The 24103-nt window shown below is 41.6% G+C and overlaps 1 protein-coding gene and 1 non-coding gene across 2 annotated transcripts in view; both read right to left on the bottom strand.

Moving 5' to 3' along the window:
- Nucleotides 1-1033: 1033 nt before the first annotated feature.
- On the bottom strand, nucleotides 1034-1145 carry LOC137344751 (U5 spliceosomal RNA). The gene has a single exon (XR_010968456.1). It is a non-coding gene; the product is annotated as a U5 spliceosomal RNA (small nuclear RNA).
- Nucleotides 1146-18313: 17168 nt separating this feature from the next.
- LOC137344570 (guanine nucleotide-binding protein G(i) subunit alpha-3) overlaps nucleotides 18314-24103 on the bottom strand; it is a 38870-nt gene continuing 33080 nt past the window's right edge. The window contains exons 7-9 of the mRNA XM_068007622.1: nucleotides 23467-23620; nucleotides 21944-22159; nucleotides 18314-21694 (exon numbers count right to left, since the gene is read on the bottom strand). Coding sequence (XP_067863723.1) covers nucleotides 21969-22159; nucleotides 23467-23620 — 345 coding nt within the window. The 3' untranslated portion in view covers nucleotides 18314-21694; nucleotides 21944-21968. The remainder of the gene's footprint in view (nucleotides 21695-21943; nucleotides 22160-23466; nucleotides 23621-24103) is intronic.

Below are 24103 nucleotides of genomic sequence, written 5' to 3'. Positions count from 1 at the left end.
ATATTTCCAAGTCGGGATGGTGTGTGACTTGGAGGGGAACGTGCAGGTGGTGTTGTTCCCATGCGCCTGCTGCCCTTGTCCTTCTAGGTGGTAGAGGTCGCGGGTTTGGGAGGTGCTGTCGAAGAAGCCTTGGCGAGTTGCTGCAGTGCATCCTGTGGATGGTGCACACTGCAGCCACAGTGCGCCGGTGGTGAAGGGAGTGAATGTTTAGGGTGGTGGATGGCTGTACCAGAGCCACTGGGAGTGGAGGAGGTGTGGGCTGGTCCTTGGGGATGGGGAATCCCCTATCGGTACTAGGCCGATGGGGTGGTCCACACCCCTGGGGTCTACCTTCCTTTCTCCACCACTTTCCCAGGCCACGGGAGCCTTGTCCTCTTTGCCAGATTTTCTATGCTTCCTTCTGCCTCTGCTATTCTGTTGTAACCATTTACAACTCCTCTGGACCCATCTTTTGTTTCTTTACTTGTCCTATTATCACCCTCTTTATCATAGCACCATCATCCCTTTTAATCACTCCTGCACTCCGCCCTATTACAGACCTTCGCCTTTTGTTCTTCCCCGCTCCCACCACCACCACCACCGACCCCCCCCCCCCTCCCACCTCATTTTCCCTGGCTGTGTACTTGCTTAAAAACTGTTAATCTCTAACATCTTCCAGTTCTGATGAACGGTCATCGATCTGAAACGTTAACTCTGTTTCTTTCCTCCAGAGGTGCTGCCTGACCTGCTGAGTGTTTTCCAGCATTTTCAGCAATTTATTTCACATTCCCAGCATCCGCAGTATTTTGCTTTTGTTTATGCACATCATATTTAGAGCAGCAGCTAGTAATTAAATGGGAAAAAGAACTTGCACATGTTTGTGTGAACATATAAACAGCTATTTAATAGTTCCTGTTATTACTGATCTAGTGTTTCAGTAATCCCGCCTGTTAATTTGGCAGTAAGTGTCATTTGTAAACAAGAAAGTTAAGTGCAAAGGAAAAGTTTGAGTGTAAAATAAAGAATTTTAGAAGTTGGGCAAATGGAGATCGTCATTGATCCAAACCAGGTCCAAAAAAAGATCAAAAAATTCCGAACGCTCCTCTCCACGGAAATCATTAGTAAAAGGTGAAAGATCTATAGGATCTGAAGAGAAACCAGGCCCAAAGCTCAAGCCAGGTTGCCCTACACTATAATTGCTTTATAAAGAGATTTTGTTTAAAAGCTCAGTAGCTATAATGCTGGTGCATCAGAGTCTCAGGTAGACTTCAGGTTGAACTACAGTCCTGACTGATTATAATACTTGGGTTAGGCCAACTCAAGAAGAGGGAAAAATGATAAGGAAAATATTGTAAAAGCCAAAAAAGCTGCAGATGCTGGAAATGTGAAACAAAACCAGAAAATGCTGGAAATGCTCAGCAGGCCAGGCAGCGTCTGTGGAGAGAAGAGGCTAGCTGACGTTTCAGGTCTGGTCAAGTGCGTTTACCTGTCATCAAACCTGGATAAAATTACAGATGGACAACATTTAAAAATGAATAGAACAAAGAGAAGACCTTGCTGACCCACATTGGCTCCCGGTCCACCAATGCCTCGATTTTAAAATTCTCATTGTCGTGTCCAAATCTCTCCATGGCCTCAACCCCTCATTTATCTCTGTAACCTCCTCCAGCCCTACTACCCTCTGAGGACTCTGCGTTCCTCCAACTCTGGCCTCTTGGTCACCCTCCACTTGCTTCGCTGCACCAGTGGCAGCCGTGCCATCAGCCGTTTAGGCCCTGAGCTCTGGAATTACCTGCATAACCCTCTCCGCCTCTCTCTCTCCTCCTTTAAGACGCTCCTTAAAATCTACCTCTTTGACAAAACTTTTGGTCACCTGTCGTACTGTCTCCTTCTTAGGCTCGGTGTCAATTTTTGTCTGATTACGCTCCAATGCAGCGCCTATGGACGCTTTATTACGTTAAAAGCAGTATAGAAATGCAAGTTGTTGTTGTAATACATTCACCTTTGTCATAATGCTGTTCCCAGATGTACGTATACAACATGCTACTTATATGATGGTTTTTTAAAATTATGTTTTATTCTCAGGATGTGGACAACGCTTTGCTTGGGGACTAAATAAATTAGGGGGAGTCCAAGTTCATACCAATTATACATTGAGTGGGTTTGGTCAGCTGAATATTTATATTATAGTCCCGTTAATTGACTGGATTTGATAGGATGAATGGTTTAATTCTTGTTGCCTTTAATTAACTGGGCTTGGTAAGTCAAATATTATTACCTTGTCCCATTAATAGACTGGGCTTGGTAGGCTGAATGTTTCTTGTCCAATTAAAAACAGTAATAACATCAGTAACTTTGATAGTAGCAGTAGGGTAATGATAACACCGACAGTGGCAATAACAGTAGGAACCCATCTATCTTTCTTGCAAATAAACTTTATCGCGGAACTTTTCAAAGGTGCCAGCGGAGATGATAAGAAGCTGATCTGGATTATAATCAGTCAGAGTGGAACATCATGACAGATGTCCAAATTGAATTTCAGAAGCTGAGTATATAGACATTAGGACAGATTTTCCTCTTTATTCACACCGCTTGGTTGTAAATGATCGCTGGACGCAGCGCATAGAGGAAAATTGGACAGGCTCCGTTATGTACATGCAATCCTTCCCACCTGATTTTCCTTTAAAAACTACACCCAGATGAACCTTTAATCATAATAAGAGAAAAATCTGCCCCATTGTTTTCTGAGTGGTGAAGTTCAGTTACAAATGCTTAATCCATGATTGTACATTCCTCTGTGCACTATTTTTAGATAGCCTTCACCCTGTTTATTTCAAACAAGCCAATACCCTGCCTACAAATAGCACACAGAGAAATGCAGTCGAACATTTCGTGTTCATGTCTGAACTTCCCCAGTCAGAAAGTATACTGCTTTGTTTTCATTTAGTCACTCAATTACGTTGTATTGAAGAAGTCACAAGTTCTGGCTGTACCTTTCTAATAAGGTTTGAACATCTTAGCACTCTACGGATAAAATTACATTTTCCACAGAGGCCAACATACCAGCGGTATTTTGTTTTTTAGAAGGTGGATCTCCAGGTTCGTGGCCCTGAACAGGCCTGTTATATTCCCCAAACCAGACCAAACTCCTCAAATTTCAGCTCTTATCTGCGACCTTCTTTGGAAACATGGGGAATAGCTGCACCTTGTACTCTATGTTGCTCTTTGTTACACGACCTTTGTTATTAGTTCTCAATAAATATTCTCTGCTGTGCTGTTGGAAACAATGGACTGTACAATACACGGAAAGCCTGATTAAACAAAGGAAGGATTCCTGATTCAGCAGATAATGAACTGTGCTTGGCACTGCGAGAGGATTTAACTAATGGGAGATAGAATGATTTTTTATTCACTCTTATCTTCTTATGGATGGTATGAGGTACATCGGTTCTGACCCCCATTGTATTTGATGGGAAACAATCTCAAAATGCTACATACAGTCCTGAATTTATAGTTTCTTAGGAGAATGAGATTTCAGAAATAAATAATAATAATTACATTAATGCAGCTGCTTATCGCATCAAAATATCTCAAAGATCTTCACACAATGAGTTATCTTTGGATGACTGTTTCATAGATAAAGGTGGCAACTAATCAATTTTCTGTGGTGTTTATGTTAGTAATGAGTGTAGCTACTATATTATTTAACATAACAATGTACAATGTTTTTTCTAATTTTACTGCAAGGAATAATGTTGTGAAGTTGGCACTTTAATTTTATACAATTTTTAAAAGAACAAGCCTTTTTTAAAACCTTTGCACTACTTCTGTGATGAGAGCCTTTTCCTCAATGATTACAGGTCATTGTAGTCCTGCTAACTTCCCCGTGCTACACTTATAAACTCCTTTGTCATATGTGGAATGATTATATATAAAACAAAAAGAAAGACTTGCTTTTATATCGCGCCTTTCATGACCTCAGGATATCCCACAGTGCTTTACAGCCAATGAAGTACTTTTGAAATGTAGTCACTGTTGTAATCTTGGAAACACGGTAGCCAATTTGTGCACAGAAAGCTCCCACAATCAGCAATTAACTAAATGAATGGATCATCTGTTTTAGGTATTGGTTGAGGGATAAATGTTGGCCAGGACATTGGGAGAACTCCCCGGCTCTTTGAATAGTACCGTGGGATCTTTTACGTACACCCAATAGGGCAGACGGGGCCTCCGTTTAATGTCTCATCTGAAAGACAACATCTCCAACAGTGCAGTACTCCCTCAGTACTGCACTGGAGTGTCTGCCTGAATTAAGTGCTCAAGTCTCTGGAGGAGGAGTTAAACCCATAACATTCTGACTCAGAGGCAAGAGTGCTACCACTGAGCCACAGATGACACTTATATATGCATATAATATATATATATATATAGATTATGTTGTGAAGTCAGATAGAATTTATCTCCATCAAGCTTTACAAATCATTTTAAACAAGCAACTTTTTACAATCTACTTTGATTGTGAAAATAAAAGCTTGTTTTTGTTGGAACAATATAAACTGTGAGGCAACTATGTTTGCTTAAATGAAAGACAATGTGTTAATTTACAGTTAATGACTTCAGGCTGTATAATGTCATCATACAGCGATAGGACCTTCCTGATTTGGTCAGAGTTGACAGTGATGTAATGATTGATTGCACCCTCCAGTTTCCTAACTCCATAGAATCATAGAAAGGTTACAGCAGGGAAAGAGGCCATTCGGCCCATCGAGAACATGCTGGCTCCATGCAACAGCAATCCAGCTAGTTCCACTCCCCCGCCCTATCCCCGTAGTCCTGCAATTTTTTTCCTTTCAAGTACTTATCCAGTTCCCTTTTGAAAGCCATGATTGAATCTGCCTCCACCACCCACCCTGGCAGTGCATTCCAGATCCTAACCACTCGCTGTACAAAAAAGTTTTTCCTCATGTCGCCTTTGGTTCTTTTGCCAATCAGCTTAAATCTATGTCCTCTGGTTCTTGACCCTTCCACCAATGGGAACAGTTTCTCTCTATCTATTCTGTCTCGACCCTTCATGATCTTAAATACCTCAATCAAATCTCCTCTCAACCTTCTCTGTTCCAAGCAGAACGACCCCAGCTTCTCCAGTCTATCCATGTAACTTATGTCCCTCATCCCTGGAATGTTTCTAGTAAATCTTTTCTGCACCCTCTCTAAGGCCTTCACATCTTTCCTAAAGTGCGTGCCCAGAACTGGACACAATACTCCAGTTGTGGTCGAACCAATGTTTTATAGAGGTTCATCATGACTTCCTTGCTTTTGTACTCTATGCCTCTATTTATTAAGCCCAAGATCCCGTATGCTTTTTTAACCACTTTCTCAACCTGTCACTTCCAACGATTTGTGCACATATACCCCCAGATCTCTCTGTTCCTGTACCCCTTTTTAGAATTGTGCCCTCTAGTTTATATTGCCTCTCCTCGTTGTTCCTACTGAAATGATCACTTTGCATTTTTCTGCATTAAATTTCATCTGCCACGTGTCCGCCCATTCCACCAGCCTGTCTATATCCTCTTGAAATCTATCACTATCCTCCTCACTGTTCACTACACTTCCAAGTTTTGTGTCATCTGCAAATTTGGAAATTGCACCCTGTACACCCAAGTCCAAGTTATTAATATATATCAAGAAAAGCAGTGGTCCTAATACTGATCCCTGGCGAACACTGTACCCCTCCCTCCAGTCCAAAAAACAACTGTTCATCATTATTCGCTGCTTCCTGTTACTCAGGCAATTCTGTATGCATGCTGCTACTGCCCCGTTTAATCCATGGGCTTCAATCTTGATGACAATCCTATTATGCGGCATTTTATCAAATTTTGTTCTCATTTGTGTTTCTAGGATGTTGGGAGAAAGCTGTTTAATCTTGCCGAGTCCATTGAAGAGGGAACCATGCCCAAGGAACTGGTGGATGTTGCAAAGAAGCTGTAGACTAACTCAGGAGTTCAGGCCTGCTTTGAGAGGGCAGCAGAGTATCAGCATAATGACTCGGCCTCCTAGTATGTTCGGCTCTGTAACCAATGATAGGCTAGAAATGACTGATGGCAATATTGTTGGATGAAAATTTAACACGTTCCTATATCTGTTATTTTAGTGGAGGGATTAACCTTTTTGGTTTAAATTGATTAATGCCTCAATTAAAACAGTGGACAGTGGAATGTCATGCTAGCATATTAAGTGTTTGCCCATTAATCTTACCAGTGATTTCTAGTCTGTAGTCATTAAATAAAAGCAACAGTCACCACACCTTCCACGAAGAATTGTTGCCTCTTTCTCCCATTATATTGTTATTTCATACCATGTGTGACCACCGCTCATTCTTGTGTGACAGTGTGTTACAAATATACTGAGAATGGATGGCTGTGGATATTGCTGGAGCATCTAATGCCCCCTCCTAACTATGGCAGGTAGATTGGAGTGACAGGGGAGTCTGGGATTGATTGAATTTCATCCTACCTAGGTCATTTTGATTAACCAAATGCCCATCCACCATCTCCATATTGGCATCCAAAGTGTTAGCACCGTAAACTATTGCAGAGGTGTGACAGACAGAGACATTACAATTGCCATTTATCATTTAATAAATGATTGGAAATTCTTTTCAGACTGAGATTTTTCCTTAATGGCGGGAAGGGAATGAATAGGTCAGTGATTCTAATGACTTTTGATGTTGGTACAGTTGAGTGTGTGGATATAACAACACCTATCCTTATGCTGGTAAACAGTGTGGTTTAATGCGCACTTAGGCACGGCCCATTGAAACAAGTGAACCCAAATACATGGCACCCAAGGGATGATGCTGCGAATACATAATGCCTGGTTGAGCATGAGATGTGTAAACATGATATCACGGCGGAAGCCATGTGGTTTCCTTTTTGTACTGTAACAGTGCTGAGGATGTTGACATATCGCACCAGTAAGTACAGGCAGCTAGCACTATTTGGCTCAATACCATTTTTTGTTGTAAATGTATCCTTTTCTAGCAAAATGATGTCTTAAAGTTGGTACATTCTTCATGTCAGTGGAACGATACGCAGCAGAATCAAATAGCAGGATCTGATGCGTTCTGTTCCTGAGGCCTGTCACTAAGGTTAACTTGATCTCATCAGATTGAAGGACATATAAATTTTTAGGACGAGGAAAAGGCCTTTAGGGCCAAACAAGCCCAGCCCTTTTTCATAGATCATTCCTACCGATCCACCTCCACATCCCTCAATCCCTTCTCCCTCCTCAAATACATTCAATTATTCTTGAACACATTTAAAATGTCCACTTCAATTGCCTTCCCTGGTAACCGATTTCACAACTACCTTCCATTTGATGTCAATACGTTGTTTGACTTCCTTTCTTACTTCTAACTTCCTTATTTTTAACTTGTATCCCCTGGTTTTTGAACTCTTCAACATAGTCAACAATTTAGATCAATTGTGTCAATTCCCTTCATAATCTTGAAAACTTCAATAGATTGCCTTGAATTATCCTCCCTTTTAAAGCCCAACCACTCATACCTTTCCCCATAACTTACATTCCTAATATCTGGAATCATTTTATTGCAACCATATCAGTCACCATCATTATATAAATAACAAATTGCCTGTGTCTATTAATGTAATGAGTTCACTTTTAATCACTTATTTTAAACTACTTCCAGTTATTCACCTTTTGTCAAAAGCAAAATACTGCGGATGCTGGAAATCTGAAATAAAAACAGAAAATGCTGGAACTACTCAGCTCGTCACCCGGCATTTGTGGAGAAAGAAACAGTTCTGACGAAAGGTCTTCGACCTGAAACGTTAACTCTCTTCACCTTTTACTTTTCATCACAACTGTTTGTTCAAATGCCAGAAGCAGATTTGTAATGCTTTGGAATGACATTAACTGGAAAAATATTTAGCTATCGACTTCCAATGCAATGGTTTCTTTGCTTCTATTTGAACTCTGTGTTGTGGGAGAGCTCATTTTGTAGCAAATCAAAGCAGACTATACTGCACAAAGAACCAACCAGCGTTGCTATTGCACCTTTCATGACCTCCAGATGTCCCACAGTGCTTCACAGCCAATTGTTGAGACACGGGAAGGAAAGAGTTAAGTTGAAAATGAGTAGAAAGGACAGTTTGGACATATGATAATGAGTGCGTGATTAAATTAGCAGAATACAAAAGCCCCGATCACCTCAGCAATTGATTAAATTAGCAGCTTGAAAACTCATTTACCACAGGCTGAAACTGGGAACTGTAAACAATTTTACAACACCAAGTTATAGTCCAGCAATTTTATTTTAAATTCACAAGCTTTCGGAGACTTCCCCCTTCGTCAGGTGAACGATGTGAAATGAAATCCTCGAAATGAAATCGCATTTATAATTCACAGAACAATGCTTGGTGAGTACAGACAGTTTTTTCAACTGCTCGTTGCCAAGGCAATCAGTGTGCAGACAGACAGGTGTTACCTGCCAGGTCTCACAGAATATACAAATCACCAAAAAAAAACAACAAACAAAAAAAAACAGAGATAGAGAGGTAGAAACATAGAAAAGACAGCAACTGACCCGTTATATTAAAAACAGATAACATTTGTTCGCTGGTGGGGTAACGTGTAGCGTGACATGAACCCAAGATCCCGGTTGAGGCCGTCCTCATGGGTGCGGAACTTGGCTATCAATTTCTGCTCGACGATTTTGCGTTGTCGTGTGTCTCGAAGGCCGCCTTGGAGAACGCTTACCCGAAGGTCGGTGGATGAATGTCCATGACTGCTGAAGTGTTCCCCGACTGGGAGGGAACCCTCCTGTTTGGCGATTGTTGCGCGGTGTCCGTTCATCCGTTGTCGCAGCGTCTGCATGGTCTCGCCAATGTACCATGCTCTGGGGCATCCTTTCCTGCAACGTATGAGGTAGACAACGTTGGCCGAGTCACAGGAGTATGAACCATGCACCTGGTGGGTGGTGTCCTCTCGTGTGATGGTGGTATCTGTGTCGATGATCTGGCATGTCTTGCAGAGGTTACCGTGGCAGGGTTGTGTGGTGTCGTGGACGCTGTTCTCTTGAAAGCTAGGTAATTTGCTGCGAACGATGGTCTGTTTGAGGTTGGGTGGCTGTTTAAAGGCGAGTAGTGGAGGTGTGGGGATGGCCATAGCGAGGTGTTTGTCCTCATTGATGACATGTTGAAGGCTGCGGAGAACATGGCGTAGTTTCTCCGCTCCGGGGAAGTACTGGACGACAAAGGGTACTCTGTTGGTTGCGTCCCGTGTTAGTCTCCTGAGGAGGTCTATGCGATTTTTTTGCTGTGGCCCGTCGGAACTGTCGATCGATGAGTCGAGCGTCATATCCCGTTCTTACTAGGGCGTCTTTCAGTGTCTGTAGGTGTCCATCGCGTTCCTCCTCGTCTGAGCAGACCCTGTGTATTCGCAGGGCCTGTCCATAGGGGATGGCCTCTTTGACGTGGTTAGGGTGGAAGCTGGAAAAGTGGAGCATCGTGAGGTTGTCCGTGGGCTTGCGGTAGAGTGAGGTGCTGAGGTGCCCGTCTTTGATGGAGATTCGTGTGTCCAAGAAAGAAACTGATTCTGAGGAGTAGTCCATGGTGAGCTTGATGGTGGGATGGAACTTGTTGATGTTATCGTGTAGTCTCTTTAGTGATTCCTTGCCGTGGGTCCATAGAAAGAAAATGTCGTCGATGTATCTGGTGTATAGTGTTGGTTGGAGGTCTTGTGCAGTGAAGAAGTCCTGCTCGAACTTGTGCATGAAAATGTTGGCGTATTGGGGTGCGAATTTGGTCCCCATGGCTGTTCCGTGTGTTTGGGTAAAGAACTGGTTATCAAAGGTGAAGACATTGTGATCCAGGATGAAACGGATGAGTTGTAGGATGGCGTCTGGAGATTGGCTGTTGTTGGTGTTGAGTATTGATGCTGTCGCAGCGATGCCGTCATCGTGGGGGATACTGGTGTAGAGTGCCGAGACGTCCATCGTGGTGAGAAGTGTTCCTGGTTCAACTGGTCCGTGGGTACTGAGTTTTTGTAGGAAGTCTGTAGTGTCGCGACAGAAGCTGGGGGTTCCCTGTACGATGGGTTTCAGGATGCCCTCGATGTATCCAGAGAGGTTCTCACACAGGGTTCCGTTGCCTGATACGATAGGACGTCCGGGTGTGTTGGCTTTGTGTATCTTTGGGAGGCAGTAGAAGTCTCCCACGCGGGGAGTACGTGGGATGAGAGTGCGTAGGATGTTTTGAAGGTCTGGATCGAAGGTCTTGATCAGTTTGTTGAGCTGGTGGGTGTGTTCTTTGGTCGGGTCTGCGGGTAACCGTCTGTAGTGTTCCTGGTTGTCCAGTTGTCGGTATGCTTCTTTGCAATAGTCCGTTCTGTTCTGTATTCCACGGACCAGTTGAACCAGGAACACTTCTCACCACGATGGACGTCTCGGCACTCTACACCAGTATCCCCCACGATGACGGCATCGCTGCGACAGCATCAATACTCAACACCAACAACAGCCAATCTCCAGACGCCATCCTACAACTCATCCGTTTCATCCTGGATCACAATGTCTTCACCTTTGATAACCAGTTCTTTACCCAAACACACGGAACAGCCATGGGGACCAAATTCGCACCCCAATACGCCAACATTTTCATGCACAAGTTCGAGCAGGACTTCTTCACTGCACAAGACCTCCAACCAACACTATACACCAGATACATCGATGACATTTTCTTTCTATGGACCCACGGCAAGGAATCACTAAAGAGACTACACGATAACATCAACAAGTTCCATCCCACCATCAAGCTCACCATGGACTACTCCTCAGAATCAGTTTCTTTCTTGGACACACGAATCTCCATCAAAGACGGGCACCTCAGCACCTCACTCTACCGCAAGCCCACGGACAACCTCACGATGCTCCACTTTTCCAGCTTCCACCCTAACCACGTCAAAGAGGCCATCCCCTATGGACAGGCCCTGCGAATACACAGGGTCTGCTCAGACGAGGAGGAACGCGATGGACACCTACAGACACTGAAAGACGCCCTAGTAAGAACGGGATATGACGCTCGACTCATCGATCGACAGTTCCGACGGGCCACAGCAAAAAAATCGCATAGACCTCCTCAGGAGACTAACACGGGACGCAACCGACAGAGTACCCTTTGTCGTCCAGTACTTCCCCGGAGCGGAGAAACTACGCCATGTTCTCCGCAGCCTTCAACATGTCATCAATGAGGACAAGCACCTCGCTATGGCCATCCCCACACCTCCACTACTCGCCTTTAAACAGCCACCCAACCTCAAACAGACCATCGTTCGCAGCAAATTACCTAGCTTTCAAGAGAACAGCGTCCACGACACCACACAACCCTGCCACGGTAACCTCTGCAAGACATGCCAGATCATCGACACAGATACCACCATCACACGAGAGGACACCACCCACCAGGTGCATGGTTCATACTCCTGTGACTCGGCCAACGTTGTCTACCTCATACGTTGCAGGAAAGGATGCCCCAGAGCATGGTACATTGGCGAGACCATGCAGACGCTGCGACAACGGATGAACGGACACCGCGCAACAATCGCCAAACAGGAGGGTTCCCTCTCAGTCGGGGAACACTTCAGCAGTCATGGACATTCATCCACCGACCTTCGGGTAAGCGTTCTCCAAGGCGGCCTTCGAGACACACGACAACGCAAAATCGTCGAGCAGAAATTGATAGCCAAGTTCCGCACCCATGAGGACGGCCTCAACCGGGATCTTGGGTTCATGTCACGCTACACGTTACCCCACCAGCGAACAAATGTTATCTGTTTTTAATATAACGGGTCAGTTGCTGTCTTTTCTATGTTTCTACCTCTCTATCTCTGTTTTTTTTTGTTTGTTGTTTTTTTTTTTGGTGATTTGTATATTCTGTGAGACCTGGCAGGTAACACCTGTCTGTCTGCACACTGATTGCCTTGGCAACGGGCAGTTGAAAAAACTGTCTGTACTCACCAAGCATTGTTCTGTGAATTATAAATGCGATTTCATTTCGAGGATTTCATTTCACATCGTTCACCTGACGAAGGGGGAAGCCTCCGAAAGCTTGTGAATTTAAAATAAAATTGCTGGACTATAACTTGGTGTTGTAAAATTGTTTACAATTGTCAACCCCAGTCCATCACCGGCATCTCCACATCGAAACTGGGAACGGCTGAGACTGCTGTGGGTAGCACAAACAGAAGAGAGAGTGATGCACCATATAAGGCAATGCACAAACTTATAACCAATCATGGAGTTAAGGGAAATAAGCAGGAGATTTGAATGTATAAAAAGGGATGATTTGATTAAAGCTGTGGTACTGTCTGAAGAGCTCGTGCCTAGGCTTGACTGTATCCTACTTATCACACTGTAACATTGAAATAAAGGCAACAAGGACCGAGTCTGCCTATCATTTTACCAGATGGATTTAACATCATTTAAGTTCACCAATTAAGTACTTTTGAAGTGTAGTCACTGTTGTAATACAGGAAAAAGTGGCAGCCAATTTGCACCCCGCAAGTCCCACAAACAGCAATGAGATAAATGACCAAATAATCTGTTTCTTTACTGATGTTGGTTGAGGGATAAATATTGGCCAGGACACCAGGAGACCTCCCCTGCTCTTCTTCAAATAGTGCCATGGAATATTTTACATCGACCCAAGAGGGCAGACAGGCCCTCTGTTTATTGTCACATCCAAAAGATAGCACTTCTGACAGTGCAGCACTTTCTCAGTATAGCACCTGAGTGTCAGCCTAGATTAGGTGCTGAAGTCACTGGAGTGGGGCTTGAACCTACAACCCTCTGATTCAGGGGCAAGAGGGCTACCACTAAACCATGGCTGACATCTAAGCATCAAGACAGTATCTACAAAATGCAATGCAGAGACAGGAGCTGCAGGTGAACAAGACAATAGGACCTATTTTTCTGTTGGTTACGGCCTATGTGTACCAGTTCACAGGGCATAATGGCCTGGAAAAAGGGGCAGAGATCTGTAACACTGAGTCCCCACAAGGTTTGTGCATGAAAAGCTTTTCTGGTGTGTCAGCTGGTGGGACATTAGTGTATTATTGTAATTTTTGATTTTAAATTATAAATTGAATGAGTTACCTGCATTATTTTCTGTGGTGCCCTCATGACACGGTGCTGATCGAGGATGATGAAGTGGTACGTAACTCTAAATGTGCGTCTTATAAAATCAACCCGACATGAATGTTGAAAACTACCTTGGAGGATTTAAGATTTCTGTTGCAACACCAACAGCGATTCTAATACTTTTAAATCCTCACTAGATGAAAAAAAAAAGCCTAAAAGTTTCAAGTCAGAGCTGATACGCTTGAGATGATCAAGCAGAGTTTTGGCTAAGCAGCTGCTTAGAATTCTCTTTTCTATACTACAGTATTCTTTCTACATTCATTTTTGCATGTAGGGCCCCATCAATTCATTAAATATAGTCATATAGTATATTGAATATATACTTGAAAAATAAATATTTGCAGCACTATGGGGAAAGAGTGGCAGAGTGGGACAAATTGAATAGTTCTTTCAAGAGCCAGCACGGGCACGATGGGCTGAATGGCCTCCTTCTGTGCTGTAAGATTCTATGATTCTGATCCTTTAAACAAATGGTGAAGTCATTATATCAAAACACAAGAACATATATTTTTGGAAAGACATGCATATACTAAAGAAGATAATCTGAGTGAGATGAGGTTCATTCAGTGAAACTACAGTACATTGTTCCACTTGATGCTATTTCAGTGTGACATCAATCCAGTGCTGTATCTGAGCTTTGCTCATTAACACATTTCTGCCTGTGACTGAAATGTGCTGGATTTAATTTAGTGCGATGTCAGTAAGTGACTATATCTCAGGTTCATTCAGTGCGATAGATGTGTTTGGGCTTCACTTGGGAGAACATTGCCACCGTGACCAGAATGTGCAAGGATTGATTCAGTGCTTTACTATGCCTGAGGTTCAATCATTGCAATGTCAGTATATTACTGCGTTGAATTTCTTGAGTATGGGGATGAAGGTAACTGTAAAGGACACACGTACCACGGTCAGATGTCTCAGTTGACTCTGGCGGTTACTGAGAGTGTATGAAGGATACTTACTGTAACTAAATTCAATTGGTGTGGCAGCTGCATAAATGTAAGCCTGGGGACTATTGAGTGGCAGTGATATGTAACTGTGCTAGACCCTGATTGCATATTAAATCACAAATAACATTCTATTAAAAGTTTCAATAACATGTATTATTTGAATTTTGATTGAAGATTTGTGGAAGGCTTCATCTCAACTTGTGACCTACACTAACAAGGAGTGATTATCATTTTAAATATTTTTTTGGTACATAATGAGGGGCTTCAGTTAGGTGGGTAGACTGAAGCTGGGGTTGTTCTCCTTAGAGCAGAGAAGGTAGAGAGGAAATTTGATAGAGATGTTCAAAATCACAAGGAGTCTAGACAAAGTGGATAGAGAGAAACTCTTCCCATTGGTGGAAGGATTGAGAACCAGAGGATACAGATTTAAGGTGATTGGTTCTTTTGCCAAAGGCAACATGAGGAAAAACTTTTTTATGCAGCAAGTGGTTATGATCTGGAATGCACCACCTGAAAGGGTGGTGGAGGTAGACTCAATCGTGGCTTTCAAAAGGGAATTTTATAAGTACTTGAAGGGAAAAAATTTGCAGGGGTAGGGGGAAAAGGGCGGGGGAGTGGGACTAGGTGGATTGCTCTTGGAAAGCCGGCATGGGCTCGACGGGCCGAACGGCCTCCTTCTGTGCTATAACCATTCTATGATTCTATAATGAAGCCTTTGTTAAGAGAGCTGACTCAGACATACGCTCAGAATTTCCTTCACTCACAATAGTGAAGCACCAAATTTGGTTCTCAATCCCACGATAGCCTGGCTTCATTGAGAAACTTCACAGATGGGCATGGTTGTTAACCTGTACTTTACTGCTCCACCCTGCAGCCGATTGATGTTTTCAAATCCCTCCACGGCCTCACCCCTCGCCATCTCTGCAACCTCCTCAAACCCTGCAACCCTCCGAGATCTCTGCGCTCCTCCAATTCTGGCATCTTGCGCAGTCCCGATTTTCATCACCCCACCATTGGTGGCCGTGCCTTCAGCCAACTAGGCCCTAAACTCTGGAACTCCCACCCTAAACCTCTCCACCTCTCCCTCCTCCTATGATACGCTCCTTAAAATGTATCTCTTTGATCAAGCTTTGTCATCTGTCCTAATGTTCCCTTATGTGGCTTGGAGTCCATTTTTGTTTCATAAGTCATGTGAAGCACCTTGGGACATTTTACTACTGTAAGGGTGAGGTTTCAGGCCTACTTCAAGTGGAGCAGTATAGACTTGATAATCAGCATTTAATCCACAAGACTAAGCACTCAAAGCAAAGTGTTGTATTGGAAGAAAAGGTGCTTGATCAACAGGGAGCCGTGCAAATCCTCCTCCAGCATCATATTAAGATGCAGTCCCCACTTTCTCTGGTCCCTGCCAGCACAGATAATAATCAGTACTTTTATACTGCTGATGTCGTCTTTCCTCAGTATCCTGAATAACAGTCCTGATGTTAACGCCAGCTCCCCAAGCTCCCTCACTCAATGAACCTGCAAGTGTTTGAATCCTGCAATCCAGAACCCTTAGTTCTGGTATATAGCAGAAAAAAGACCGACGGGATCCTTGGCTTTAGAAATAGAGGCATAGTGTACGAAAGCAAGAAAGTTATGCTAAACCGTTATAAATCACTAGTTAGGCCTCAGCTGGAGTATTGTATCCAATTCTGGGCACCGCACCACACTTCAGGAAGAATATCAAGGTTTTGGAGCGGGCACGGAGGGGGTTTATTAGAATGGTACCAGGGATATGGGACTTCAGTTAATTGGAGACTAGAGAAGCTTAAGGGGCAATTTAATAGGAGTGTTCAAAATTATGAAGAGCTTTGACAGAGTAGATAAGGATTGTTGCCACTGGCAGGACAGATTTAAAATAATTGGCAACAGAACCAGGAGGGATGTGAGGATTTTTTTAAAAATCTAGACTGCACTGCATGAATGGATGTTGGAAGCAGATTCAGTAGTAACTTTCAAAAGGAAATTGGATATATATTTGAAAAGGAAAAAATTGCAGGGCTATGGGGAAAAAGCAGGGGAGTAGGACTAATTGGATAGCTTTCAAAGAGCCAGCACAGGCACGGTGGTCCAAACGGCCTCCTGAACTGTATGATTTTATAGACAAGGGCAGCAGCTTGTGTTATTACAAAAACACATTCCAACAACAGAGCAGAAAGTGCTGGGAACCACAACTGTAGTAGTAGATATGGAGATCTCACAAGATAACAGTTAGAATGATGGTAGGTTGTAATAGTTGAGATGAGGGAAAAATTTAGTGGGAAAAAATAAACAGGACAGAGTAAAACTATTTCAGCATCTCTACCTAATCTACTTATTTCCACTAGAACTGAATGCATAAGAGTCTCCATCTTCAACAGTATTTGCAACCACAGGTACTTTGCAGCCACCTGCATTGTACTCCTCTTGAACAAGAAGGGCCTTGTCGAGGAAAAAAAAATCAACAAAGTTCATCTGAGCATCTGCTTCCTGGATTCTTACAAGAAATATGAAACTGGAATTCACTTATTGCATACTGTTGTATTGAAACTTTTTTTAAAAAGTGGCATTAAGGTCAAGAGGTTTTTGTTGCAGAAAAAACACCCTCACCTGAATGGATAGGCAGGATCTCAAATTGACATCAAGGACATTTCTTGACGATACAGCATTGCACTGGAGTGTCAACCCAGATTATGGGTTCAAGCTCTGATGTGGCACTTAAAGCTATGACCTTCAGTGTGCTACTTAATCAGTTAAGTTGACATCACCAGGTGGTGGCCCAATAGTTCAGCTGATTTAATATTTGACTCTCAAGTGCCCTCCACAGTGTTAAGAACATTTTCCTCTCGTGGTTAGGTCATTTGATCATTGTTCTGGCCGATACCTGATCAAAGCAGTTACCTTGGTCCCAAGCTCATAAGGAATGGTATCAATTACTCTAGTGGTACCAGTTGGTGCCATGGATCTTCCATTGTCACCAATCAGTTTCAAAGACAATAGATCTCAAGATCATTACGTATATATATATTTTTTAAGAACGGCTTGCTATCAGTCCTAAAATTGGATTTTACTTTGAACTTATGGCTCTTCATCCAACTTCAATTTAATTTAAAATAATATTCTGGACTAATGATAGAGGTGTTGTGTGTTCAGCACAAGTCACTATTGAGCTGGCTCTACATTCAGCACTGTTAAGGGTTGAGATATAGCAAGGGAATGCCAAACCGATCGCTGCTAGGTCCACTGCCAGCCTTGCATATCACTGTTGGTTCTGTGTGGTCCTACCTTGTTTGATTTCTCCTTAGCGTTAACACCACAGAAGTCCCGAGGATCACTCCTGTGACCATAGCTCAGCTGTCATGTCCTGGAGAATAGCCTCCCACACCATCAGGCATGCTATTTAATATAAAGCCACTTCAAGTTTGGAGGACAGACATCTCAAACAATCTATTGGGAATGCTTGGAGGTCTACTTGTGTCAGTCCAGAGATAAAACCACAGCAAAGCTGTAACATATTATTGGGCCAAAGAAAACAACCTGCAGAGATATAACCACTTCCAGGGAAGCAAACTTTTCAGTGCGAGAAAGAGATAGATAGTGAACACCTATTGAATGAAGAAAAAAAAACAACAGGTAGCAGGAATGCTATACATGGTTCAACAACTTGCATTTATATAGTGCTTTTAATGTAGTAAAACGTCTCAAGGCACTTCACAGGAGCATTATCAAACAAAATTTGACACCGAGTCACGTACGGAGATATTAGGATAGGTGACCAAAAGCTTGGTCAGAGGTAGGTTTTAAGGAGCATCTTAAAAGGAGACAAAGGTAGAGGGGTTTAGGGAGGGAATTCCAGAGCTTAGGGTCGAGACAGCTGAAGGCACGGCCGCCAATGGTGGAGCGATTAAAATCGGGGATGTGCAAGAGGCAAGAATCGGAGGAGTGCAGAGATCTGAGGGTTGTAGGGCTGGAGGAGGTTGTGATGTTGATGATTTCTGTCCTCCCAGATATATTTCGTGTCTTAGCTGGAAAGGCGCTAGTAACCACGACTGTTCACTACAAAGAAACTGTATTTTTTTTTTAACCAAAACAAGAGGCAAATATTTATGCCACATTGAGTCAAAGCAAGAATTAAGTCCAGTGACAATTTCAAGCTCCAAATGTTTTATATTTTTCTTATTTAGAACTGCCACTACAGTAACAAGGAAATCTGTACAAACAAGGCTGAGTCTAACCCATCAAGCAACATTTCCAGCAGAGGAAAGTAGCCACAATGTTAAAACTAGTTTACTAAATGAAATAAAACTGACAGAATAGCAGTTTGGCACAAATTTACAAAATACTCGGGCAATAGTTCAGAAAGATATTTAGTTTAAAAAAAGACATGATCAATACATTGAATGATTAGAAGAGCTATTAGAAAACAGAAGCAGCCATATGGAGACTTTTGAATAGTCAGTCATCCCCTGAAGCAGACAGATCATGTTCTCCTTAAATGCTGAAACTCTCTGGTACCAAGCCTCTTTTCAGACTCCCACCTCCATAGCTGTGCTTTGCTTCAATTCCCCCACAGCCCATCACCGACTCCCACATATACAACATTCAGGCGAAACCAGAGTTCCCACATATCACACTACATGATTGGTTTCTTCTGTGTATTCCCTGCTGCAAATTAGGTGCAAACAACAGGAATTGAGAAGGCTGTAAATTGTGTGGAATTTGAGAGAAATGCTAACGGCAACAGACCACACCAGCCACTTCGATGTTAAAAAAACCATAAGCCACAGCCTATAATCATAAAAATACAGTAGGCAATTGTCTTTATTCTTAAAATGCACAGCACACCTATAGAAATGAGAATTGTTTTACAGAGTATGCATTTGGTATTTGTCCCACTGCATTGTGATATTCCACATTTTAACATTACATGAATATCGATATACAATGGCTAAGTTTTCCCACAGGTGTCTCAGATTTCAGACAAAAGCTGCACAGTTACAGCAAACTGCAGATCTTTCTTAATACTTAAATCAGCATTGTACGACACACAAATAATGTAGGTCACCAAGTTCTTGCCTAGCATGTCTTGTACTACATTCAACTCTTCAAATCGGTCACTTTAATTTTTTTATTTCTTTTTTAAAAAAAATTATTTTTTAAAAGTAACCCTCCCACACTACTCTATGAGCCACACATCAATTGCTGCCAAAAGACTGTTGCTGAGATGCACGAATCATAGCAATTGGGTACAGGAAGCCACCGCTTGGCACACCATGTCTATGCTGGTTATAGCTATCTACTTTAATCCCACATTCCAGTTCTTTCTTGTACCCTTCAATATCTGTCTTCAAGTATGTATCCAACTCCCTTGTAAATAATAACTTGTGATATCACATTTGATATCTGAATAATTCTTGGGTGAAGAAAATTCTTCTAACCTTCTATCTGAGGTCTATCCCAGCAGAGTGGCAGACCACAGAAGCAAATCCAGCCCATGCCCCAAGGAACGGTCATAAAACTTGACTTTTTATCTCAAATATATAGATAGGAAATTAAACAACAAACACTGTCCATTCAGAGGTAAGGAGCAGCAAGGGGAAAAAGCCCAGAGACCCTGGCATGATAGAACATTTATGTCTAACACAAACAATAATGTACACTATGGCCATTTGGAAATACAATCACTGTGGGACCCAAGGCCAGACCTTACCATAGTAAGGCCCCAACTTTTTTTGTTGATTGACAGTTACTTAAAAATTCAAATCCAAATTACCTTTGGCTCCATCATTCACAATAACCTGTGATGTGCCAAATGTGGTTTGGCACTAACTGTAATGTTGCTCCTTAAAACTGTATTTGCAGGAGCAGAGTTTTCCAGACATAAAAGCAAGCAACACTAGCAATTCAGTTTAAAAAAAAAATCCATAACAAATATTCCAATTCTTGATCAAACACAAATTAACACTCAGACAAACATTTTAATGATCACCAGAACATAGTTTGGCTTTTCTGGCTGACCACCCAAAATTTGGGTCTGCTAGATGAGATTTCAAAGCCATCCTAAAAAAAATATCATACAGTGTCTTGTACACATTCCATTTCACCACACTTTTAACAAACTTTTTTTTTTGGGGGGGGGGTGGAAGATAGTCTCTAAGGATGTCTAATTATAAACCATTATGGAATGTAACCATTAGTTGTGGCAATCAATGTTGAACAATTCTAAGGCAAGAGAAACAACCAGAGCACAAGCTATTACAAACTGTGGTCAAGGCTGGTTGAATGCTTGGAATAAATAGCCTTTTCAGTGAGAAAAAAAAAGGAAGCCCCTACAGAACTACTATCTTTTTAAAAAATATATATATTTTAGTTAGCTTTTTCATGATTTTGTTTTATTTGTTGTGGTCTGTATGGCAGTGCTGTATTATAAAAATAATCAAGTGAAAGTAGTATCATACTACTCCACAGATCATAACTATGATATTCAAAAATCTTTTTCCGTCACTGCTGTTTCTATTAACATTCTGGTGCGAACAGGAGGCATGAACTGATATCATTTAACTGAGTTCCACGCACTCACGTCATTTAATTGAGTTTCATAAACACTGCATTTAAAAAAAAAGGATCCGCAGGGATCAAATCTGAAATAAAAGTAGGTAAGATACAGCAGCATAAATGGATAATTCATAGAAAAGTTTGGCCTGATTTTAACTGGCTAGATTTTAGCCATGATATGTTCTTATACCTTGGCAAACCTTGAACAGATGGCACTTGAACTCCCAATGACAATGCATAGCTCCAACCACAACTACAGGATAATACTACACCATCAGAAGTTCATAAGTCATTATACTCTGTGGATCTTAATACTGCTAACTGGGCAATTATACTTGAAATAATTTGCACTGGTGCTGGCCTACAGAAATTTGTACTGTAGGGTTGTTTTTTTTGTGGTGGGTTCATACGTTCACCGTCAATCTCATAGGACGTAATTTCTTGTATGTTAACAAGAAACACATAAATTAATATAATCTTGGAATTTCGTATCAGTACAAATGTCCTTTAGAACTAATAAAAGGACTGATGACCAGTTATGGCAAAACAAGTCTCAACAATTCATGATGCTACATGGTTTAGATATGTCTGGCAACAAATGCATCTCAAGAACAATTAATGAAAAGCCTTCCCAAAAAAAGCAATCTAACAGTCATAGATTTCACCACCTTTTGGTCAATCAACTCAATTGCATATTAATGTTCAGAAGACAAAAAAAATATACAAGACTAAACAAAACTTTGAACACAATGCTGAATCAAAACAAGTACATTATGTACGTACTGATTTCATCCTAAAATGCAATTTTAAAAGTGTTCATAATACATATTTAGTACTGAATGAATATCTTGCATGCAGCCTCCCTCATGACTTCAGTCATTTCTCTTCAAACCTGCTATCCATTTTGGCAGGCAGCATAACCAGGGAATAAAATGGTCCACTTGCAGGCTCCTTTTTATTAACAAAAAAAAACCTAAAAAAAGTAATTAGATGTTTTCAAAAATTAATTTCATAAGTAAAATACAGTTTAGAAAAATGTAAGGTTTACATTAAGTAGGGCAAGATAATGTTAAAAAAAAATCCAAAGTTACACAGTCTGCTTTGTTCATGAGTTTGTTTAAATGTTGAGTAACTTGTAACTTTTTCTCTCCCCTCAAAATACTACTATAAATCAAACATTTTGCGCACTAGTAGCGAGTCTGTAGCTAGCTCAGACTCTCACCTGGACATGCTCTCAATGATCAGTCTCAGTATAATCCACATTCCTTCAAGTTATTTTTGATGATGACATCGGTCACTGCATCGAACACAAACTGCACATTCTTGGTATCTGTGGCACATGTGAAATGAGTGTAGATCTCCTTGGTTTCTTTTCGTCTGTTCAGATCTTCAAAGTGGCACTGGATATATGCTGCGGCTTCCTCATAAGTGTTTGATCCTGGTCAAAAGCAAAGTGAATGATTTATTTTGCATTGGGCTGGAACAGGGAAAAATACCCATACAGCAAATAGAATCCTGTATTATTTCAGATAGATGATAAAATTTGCCAATACCTGCAATGGAATTTAGTTGTGATAATGACTTAGCAAAGTGGTATGTATTGCTACAGAATATGAAGAACAGTATTACCAGGTACAATGAATTTCAGAATTCAAAAATTGCTGAAGTCTAGCATGTTAAATAAACATGTATAGCATTACTGTCTTAACAGATTCCTAGTTAGGTGTTATCAGGCCTATAACTCATCTCTAGCCACCTGCCATTCTATACAGTTTAGGTGGATTAATACATTTCTTCAATTTGTGTAATTATATGGTATGCTCTGCTATTCAACACAGAAAAGTGTGAAGTGATACATTTTGGCAGGAAGAACAAGGAGAGGCAATATAAACTAACTGGTGCAATTCTAAAGGGCGTGCAGGAAGAGAGAGATCTGGGGGTACATGTGCACAAATCTTTGAAGGTGGCAGGACAGGTTGAGAAAGCAGTTAAAAAAGCATATGGGATCCTGGACTTTATAAATAGAGGCATAGTGTACAGCAGCAAGGAAGTTATGTTGAACCTTTATAAAACACTTGTTCGGCCACAACTGGAGTATTGTGTCCAATTCTGGGCACCGCACTTTTGGAAGGATGTGAAGGCCTTAGAGAGGGTGCAGAAAATATTTACTTGAATAGTTCCAAGGATAAGGGACTTCAGTTATGTGGATAGGCTGGAGAAGCTGGGTTGTTCTCCTTAGAGCAGAGAAAGTTGAGAGGAGATTTGATAGAAGTGTTCAAAATCACAATGGGTTTAGATAAAGTAAATAAAGAGAAATTGTTCCCATTGGTGGAAGTGTTGAGAACCAGAGGACACAGATTTAAGGTGGTTGGCAAAAGAACCAAAGGTGACGTGAGTACTTTTTTTTTTAAAACACAGCCAGTAGTTATGATCTGGAATGCATTGCCCGAAAGGTTGGTGGATGCAGGTTCAATCGTGGCTTTCAAAAAGGAACTGGATAAATATTTGAAGGGAAAAAATTTGCAGGGCTACAGGGAAAGAGCGAGGGAATGGGACTAACAAGATTGCTCTTGCAAAGAGCTGGTACAGGCTCAATGGGCCAAATGGCCTCCTGTGCTGTAACAATTCTATATTTTGATATTATGAGAAATGCAAAGCAGGCCACTGAATCATTTCTAATTTTGATTAAAATAATTCCATATCAGACAACAAGTTGTTATTCTAAGGTGGGTAACAATTCATTACCTGCATATTCTGGGTAACAAATTGTCAAAGGACTTCTCTTAATCTTCTCTTCAAATAGATCCTTTTTGTTGAGGAACAGAATAATGGATGTGTCTGTAAACCACTTGTTGTTGCAGATGCTATCAAAAAGTTTCATGCTCTCATGCATTCGGTTCTGTGAAAACAAAATTCTATTGCTTGTACTTATAAAATAAAAAATGTACAGATTATCACATTAATCATTTTGTTAATTAAGCACATAACAAGACTTGGCTGCAGCAAAACAAAATACACTGAATAATTACCAGGCAATGTTTACAATATAAAATGTCACAGTGTAACATGTTTATACAAAAAACTTTAAATCAAAACACCACTTCCCTTTTAGGAAGTGTGTCTTTTTTTATTGCAGATTTCTGGCTCATGAAGACAAGCCAGGTCCCCTTATGAGTTGCTCAGATTATTGGGGGGGGGGGGGGGGGGGGGGGGGAGGGGGTGGGAAAAAAAAGTGAGAAAAGAAAGCATGCATATTTTCTGAAGTAGCACCATTGATTTCAATGCAAGCTGATGCTTTGCACTCATCTGGGGTCTACATAAGAAAGAAATAGGAGCAGGAGTAGGCCAATCGGCCCCTCGAGCCTGCTCCGCCATTCAATAA

Source organism: Heptranchias perlo, chromosome 27 (assembly GCF_035084215.1).
Source record: "Heptranchias perlo isolate sHepPer1 chromosome 27, sHepPer1.hap1, whole genome shotgun sequence".
Lineage (NCBI taxonomy): Eukaryota > Metazoa > Chordata > Chondrichthyes > Hexanchiformes > Hexanchidae > Heptranchias > Heptranchias perlo.
This window is presented reverse-complemented; position numbering and strand designations above follow the sequence as displayed.